Below are 6,652 nucleotides of genomic sequence, written 5' to 3'. Positions count from 1 at the left end.
CAGCTTGTTCCTATCAGCTGACCCACTGCCACGAGATTGTAGAGGTAAAAAGCGGCAGGCTAAGAAAAGGGGGTGTAGGATTGGATTTCAGTCCAACTAGTATCTTTAACAGCTGTCATTGTTCAACGCGCAAGAAATTAACCATTTCCATTAACAATTTTCAAAAGTAAGAAAAATTCTCCTCCTCGGTCTTAAATCCACTTCAAATGTTAATCCAAACATTTCTTTACAGCACAAATATTATTTTAGCCATTTAAAAAGAGTTGGTCTTAGAAGAAATTAAGTCCTTATAGTCGAACCGTTAAACAATTTTGAATGCATTTATTTTTCTCTTGTCAACAACACACCTGTTATGCCGCTGATTCCGCGGTCTGAAATAGCTTTCATACAAAAGTATGCTCGCTCGAGCTCGCTCTCTCAAAAAAGGGGGGGCTTAACCTCTCACACCCCAGCAGGTCTGTAAAAGATTACCTGAACAAGCCGGTTACAGGCAAGTACAAAGACATCTGTCTGTGTTTATAAACAGCACGGGCAGCAGGCGCTTTCTTTGCAAACTGGCAGAGGAAAGCCCTTCGTGGCTGATTAATAAAAAGGAGCTTTGCAGGACTCGTCAAAAGCTTGTCAAATGGAAGAATGGAATCCCTTCAGAAACGTTTGGTCAGGCAGCTGCCTGGAAGGAGGTTGGTGGTGGTGAGGAGTGGGTCTCTCTCTCTTCCCCCATCCCCTTTCTCCCTCCCCCTTCTCCCCTTTATCCTGCCTGGTGTGAAGGTGGGAGTGGGTGGGTAACACCGATCTTCCTTTGCCATGGAGCAGCAAGTGAGCTCTGAGCGCGTATATACGTGTGGAAGTTATCTATGTCTAGATCGCTCTGAAGAAGGTAAATGTATAAGAAGGGGAGGAGGGTGTTTGAGAGGCGAGGAACATATATCTGTATATCTGAGCAGAGGCTGTTGAGAGTGCGGGCAAACGAATCATCTATATCTGGGTGCATGTGAAAAGTTGTGTCCTCGGAGACAGTACATCTGCACAGAGGAGTAGGCCAAGGGTTCTCAAACTGGGGGGGCGAGACCCCTCAGGGGATCGTGAGGGTATTACATGGTGGGGGGGTGAGCTGTCAGCCTCCACCCCAAACCCTGCTTTGCCTCCAGCATTTATAATGGCATTAAATATATATTTAAAGTGTTTTAATTTATATGGGGGGTCGCACTCAGAGGCTTACGATGTGAAAGGGGTCACCAGTACAAAAGTTTGAGAACCACTGGACTAGGCAAATGTGTTGAGAGAAATACATAGGTATGAATGCACGACCTGTATAGGAATGTGTGTGTGTGTGTTTAATGTGTCCATTTGCAGGCCGGTGTAGGTGGATAGTTACTGATCTCTACGCTGTGTGTGAGAGAGGGAGAAAGGCTGGGCCATGCGTGGAGAGCGATCGGTACTTGCGCGTGTGGGCGAGTGTGTGTGGCCAGTCCCAAAGCTGGAACCCTTGGGGCTGCTGCTGCTGCTGCTCCAGGGTGTCCCCCCCTTTTCCTCATTCACGGCCCGGCTCTCCCTTCTCATTGGCCGCCCGGCCTCGGCGGGGCGGAGCTCCGCAGCCGGAGGAGAAAAAAAACAGTAAGTGCGTAAAAAAGTCCTCGCCTTGGTGACGGATGCTCAAAAGTTCAGAAGTTTTTCCAATGCTTCCCAAAGCTGCCCGCGACCGAAAAAGAGACTGAAAAAAAAAAACCCACCCAAACCCAAGCTGACATCGGTGGACCGGGAAGGTGGATATTTGTAAATTCCCCCTAGAAAGAAACAACCACTGTTGTCCCCTCCTGGGCAGAGACAACTTGTTGCCGATCGCGGTGGAACCAGGCGCTGGGAGCCGCTCGGCCCAGGGCGTTTGTTTTGGCATTTGGAAGTGGCTTTCTCCGCGGCGAGTACTGGTGTGGAGTGCGGGGCTTTTGCTGGTGCCTTTTACCGGCCGAAGAAGAGGCGGCTTTTTTTTTTCCCCTCCGCTTTTGTGCGAGGCCGGGGGGGTGACTGATCGCCGGCTGGACCTCGGTCTGGAGGGGCTGGGGGGGAGGGAGGGAGGGAGGGAAAGTTGTTTGGTCCGGCGGGGAGGGTGGGGGAAACTGACGGGAGGACATGCAGGCTCGCTACTCGGTGTCCAGTCCCAACTCCCTGGGAGTCGTGCCTTACCTCGGCGGGGAGCAGAGCTACTACCGGGCCGCTGCCGGAGGGGGCTACACCGCCATGCCGGCCCCTATGAGCATGTACTCGCACCCGGCCCACGAGCAGTACCCGGCCGGCATGGCCAGAGCCTACGGCCCTTACACCCCGCAGCCGCAGCCCAAGGATATGGTGAAGCCCCCCTACAGCTACATCGCCCTCATCACCATGGCCATCCAGAACGCGCCGGACAAGAAGATCACCCTGAACGGGATCTACCAGTTCATCATGGAGCGCTTCCCCTTCTACCGGGACAACAAGCAGGGCTGGCAGAACAGCATCCGCCACAACCTCTCGCTCAACGAGTGCTTCGTCAAGGTGCCCCGGGACGACAAGAAGCCGGGCAAGGGCAGCTACTGGACGCTGGACCCGGACTCCTACAACATGTTCGAGAACGGCAGCTTCCTGCGGCGGAGGCGGCGCTTCAAGAAGAAAGACGCCGTCAAGGACAAGGAGGAGAAGGACCGGCTGCACCTCAAGGAGCAGCCCCAGCCCCGGCAGCACCCGCAGGCCGAGCAGGAGGGCGGCGGGGCCGGGGGCGCGGCGGGGAGCGGGGCCGGCCCGCAGCAGCCGCCGCCGGTCCGCATCCAGGACATTAAGACCGAGAACGGCACCGCGTCCCCCCCGCAGGCCGGCTCGCCTCCCGGCGGGGGAGCGGCCGCCCTCAGCAGCGCCGTGCCCAAGATCGAGAGCCCGGACAGCAGCAGCAGCCTGTCCAGCGGCAGCAGCCCCCGCAGCAGCCTCCCCTCCAGCCGCTCGCTCAGCCTGGAGGCGCCCGACCCGCAGCACCAGCCGCACCACAGCCAAGGCTTCAGCGTGGACAACATCATGACCTCGCTGCGGGGCTCGCCCCAGGGCGCCAGCGAGCTCGGCTCCAGCCTCCTCGCCGCCTCCTCCGCCTCCTCCGCGGCCACCTCGGCCCGCACCGGCATCCCCCCCGCGGTGGCCCTCGGCAGCTACTCCCCGGGCCAGGGCTCCCTCTACAGCTCGCCCTGCAGCCAGGGCGCCAACCCGGGCAGCGGGGCCGCGGCCGGGGGCACCTACCACTGCAACATGCAAGCCATGAGCCTGTACGCCGCGGCCGCCGCCGCCGGGGGAGGCGAGCGGGGCGGCCACCTGGGCAGCAGCGCGGCCAGCCCGGTGGAAGACCCCCTGCCCGACTACACCCTGCCCAGCAGCAGCAGCGCCTCCTCGCTGAGCCACGGCAGCCTGAGCGCGGCGGCCGGCCACCAGGAGGGGCACCACGCCGCGCACCAGGGGCGCCTGGCCTCCTGGTACCTGAACCAAGCCACGGCGGCGGGAGACCTGGGCCACTTGGCCAGCGCCGCCGGCTACCCCGGCCAGCAGCAGAACTTCCACGCGGTGCGGGAGATGTTCGAGTCCCAGCGGCTGGGCTTGAATAACTCGCCGGTGAACGGCAATAGCAGCAGCTGTCAGATGGCCTTTCCCTCCGGCCAGTCTCTCTACCGCACCTCGGGGGCCTTCGTGTATGACTGCGGCAAGTTCTGACCCAGCAACCAGGCCAACCTTCAAGCAAGGACTAGAGCATTTCTTTAACAAACCAAGCCGCCTCCTGCAAGCAGCGAGCCCCCGAGCGAACTCTCACCTAGTTTGGACAGAGACAGCCCCCCCCCCCCCCCCAATATAACTAAAAACTAAGTCATGCCTTGGTTTGGTAAAAGGACAGTGTTACTCCAAATAACACGTAAGTTTTTTATGGCTTTTGAGAAATACTCTCCCCCCCTCCCCCATCTCATAAGGTATTATTGTGCCCTGTGTTTAAAAGAGGATAAAAATATGCAGTATAGATTACAAGCTCCTCCCCCCCCCGCCCCCGAAGGACTTGTTTGAAAATGTAAATTGCGACATAGTAATTTATTTTTAATTTGTAGTTGGATGTTGTGGACCAAACGCCAGAAAGTGTTTTCCCCCCTAAAACGGACATTACAATTGCCTGAAACGTTGATATTTTTTTTCATTACATATAAAAAGGGAAACTGTATTAATCTTATTCTATCGATTTTTTCTTGAAAATATTCTGAGGTATTGCATTGTTTGTTTATTAATAAATTACCATTCAATTGGAATACCTGACACGTCTGGATACTTTCATACATTTTTTTCAAATCAAAGACTTCATGGCTAACGTTGGCGATGGAACAACTCGTTCCCCTCCGCACAAATCCCAGCGACCGCTTAGAAACTGCCAGCTCGGCCTTTTTCATTCTCTTCTGCAATATGTTCCACTTAGTCAGCTTGCTTTATCCGCTAGGAAAAAAAAATACTTTCCCATGGCAGATGTAACTTGGCAAATAAACGAACACGTTTTCTTAGCAATGATTAGACAGGACCTGGGAAATATTTGACCATACATAATAGTATTACAATATTCTATATTTAATATATGCCTCTATTGCTTATAGGGATATCTTAAATACTGTCTCCTATATATGCAGTTTTCCCTCTGGGTAGTGTGTGTCTGTGTGTGTGTATATATATATTTATTAATTCTATTCTATTACAATATTCTATAGCTACAAGTGTGTGTGTGTGTGTGTGTATATATATATATACACACACACACACACATATATGTATATATATATACACACACACACTTGTAGCTAATCGACATAGTACAGATTTTTGAGAGACATTCTATAATAGATCTCTAAATGTAATGAAATAATATAAAAGACCTGTGCTCTATAGAATTAATAAATATATATACACACACTAAACAGGTTATGTAATATACATTTTAAAAGTACATTTTTAATCCTTTGTTGTATAAAATTAAGCTGTTATTTAAAAAAAAAAAATCAGTCTCTTCCCTTCCCTGCCAACCTCAGGCCAAAGCTATGCCTTTTTTTCTTTTTTTTTATATAAAGAACGTTGCAGCTTTGTTGGAAATAACTAGCTGTTCTTCTGAATAAAATTATGTTAGGAGGACTTTATATGGGAGAATTGTTCTTACTTATTTTTTTCTTTCCGACCCACCATTTCTTTCTTTCTTAACTCAAAAGAAAATACCAGGGTAGATGACTATTCCAGAGGGTGATGCCTTGTCAGATAAAGAATCTCGCCTTCTGGACAATTTACAATTAGATCTTAGGGGCAATCAGGATCACCTTCTCCCTTTGTAAATAACTAAGAAAATGTAATAAATTCATTAGCTTAGAATGAGCCGCCCTGTCAGTCAGACTTTGGAAGACGATTATTTGATTACAGATATTTAGGGCCTAAAGTTTGCTTTAGATAATACAGTTTCCTATCAGCCGTTCTTATCTAAAGGCAACACTTAGCAGTAATTGCTGTTGCATTGTTAAAGATTACACTGTAAATAAATAAGGTAATTTCAGTAAAATCTTTTTATGTGGCTTCTGGGTCGCCTCTCCAAAGCAATAATCTAAAATTCAGAAAATGTTATATACAGCTCGGATAAACGGCTCGATTTTTTTCGCATAAAAGTGGTTTGGAATATATTTAATACAGCCTCCTACACGCTTATCCTGCCCCCCATCCTTTACTGGCTCTAAACAGCTATTGTGTATATATTTACCCAATATAGTTTAGTCGATAAAGATGAAATTGAGATAAAAAGATTTTGTTTGTTGTAAAGCACAGCAACAATCTAATCTGTTTGCCGTTTATTTTTCCCCATCAGAAGCGATACAAAATGTTGCACAGCAAAATTCCTAGGCTTGTTAACTTTAATACTGAGAAAGTGACGCTTACTAATTTTTAGATGGGAGTAGCTTGATGTTTAAGCACCCCCAAGGCTTTAAACAGGTGCCGATTATTTCGTGACATAAATATTTTTATATTTGTAGCCTAGGCTGACCAGAATGAGATCAGTCCCTGGAGGAAGCGATTCTTTGACTTACTTAGAAACGGAGGGGTAGTGCTACTCTAGCTTTTCAGCTCTTTCTGTTTTAAAAGCAGATCAGAAGCATGGCGGCAGCAGCAAAACTGTGTTTACCATGGAGCTGTCTGTATGGTAATTTCTTTGACTTTTTCCATTTAATTAAGTTAATTACAGACTGTAGCGAGATAATTGCCCGTGCCATTTGTCTGTTAGACTCTGTTGCTTGTGATTGCTATTGTTTTAGTTGGTTAAAACTAAGTTCCAAAGTCTTGAGTTGTTGTCTCAGCGGTCTGCAAAAATAAAATGTTGAGGGGGGAATGCATAGCAAACCAGTGTTAGCTTTGATTGTTTAATCACCCGGTGGATTGCGAGCGGGGTTAATCGGAGGGGGAGTCTGAACAAGCGTAGGATAATTATTCCTACTGTCAAAGCAGCCCAGGGGCTCTAACAGAGACGACCAGCTTGGCCCATGAGTGGCTAAGCACCAACGCCTGGTGAACAGGGCTATGCTCTGTCTCTCACCGTCTCTCTGAAAATTGGCGTTGCTGACTTCTGTGAGCTGAGCCTGCCTGA

The 6,652-nt window shown here is 49.6% G+C and overlaps 1 protein-coding gene across 1 annotated transcript; it reads left to right on the top strand.

The window, feature by feature from the left end:
• Nucleotides 1-2,086: 2,086 nt before the first annotated feature.
• On the top strand, nt 2,087-3,768 carry FOXC1 (forkhead box C1). The gene has a single exon (XM_039525665.1). It carries the CDS (start codon nt 2,128-2,130, stop codon nt 3,718-3,720), a length of 1,593 nt encoding a protein of 530 aa, XP_039381599.1. The 5' UTR covers nt 2,087-2,127; the 3' UTR covers nt 3,721-3,768.
• Nucleotides 3,769-6,652: the final 2,884 nt, after the last annotated feature.

This window comes from Mauremys reevesii, linkage group 2 (genome assembly GCF_016161935.1).
Source record: "Mauremys reevesii isolate NIE-2019 linkage group 2, ASM1616193v1, whole genome shotgun sequence".
Classification (NCBI taxonomy): Eukaryota; Metazoa; Chordata; order Testudines; family Geoemydidae; genus Mauremys; species Mauremys reevesii.
Note: the sequence above shows the minus strand (reverse complement) of the source record. Positions and strands in the feature narration are given on the sequence as shown.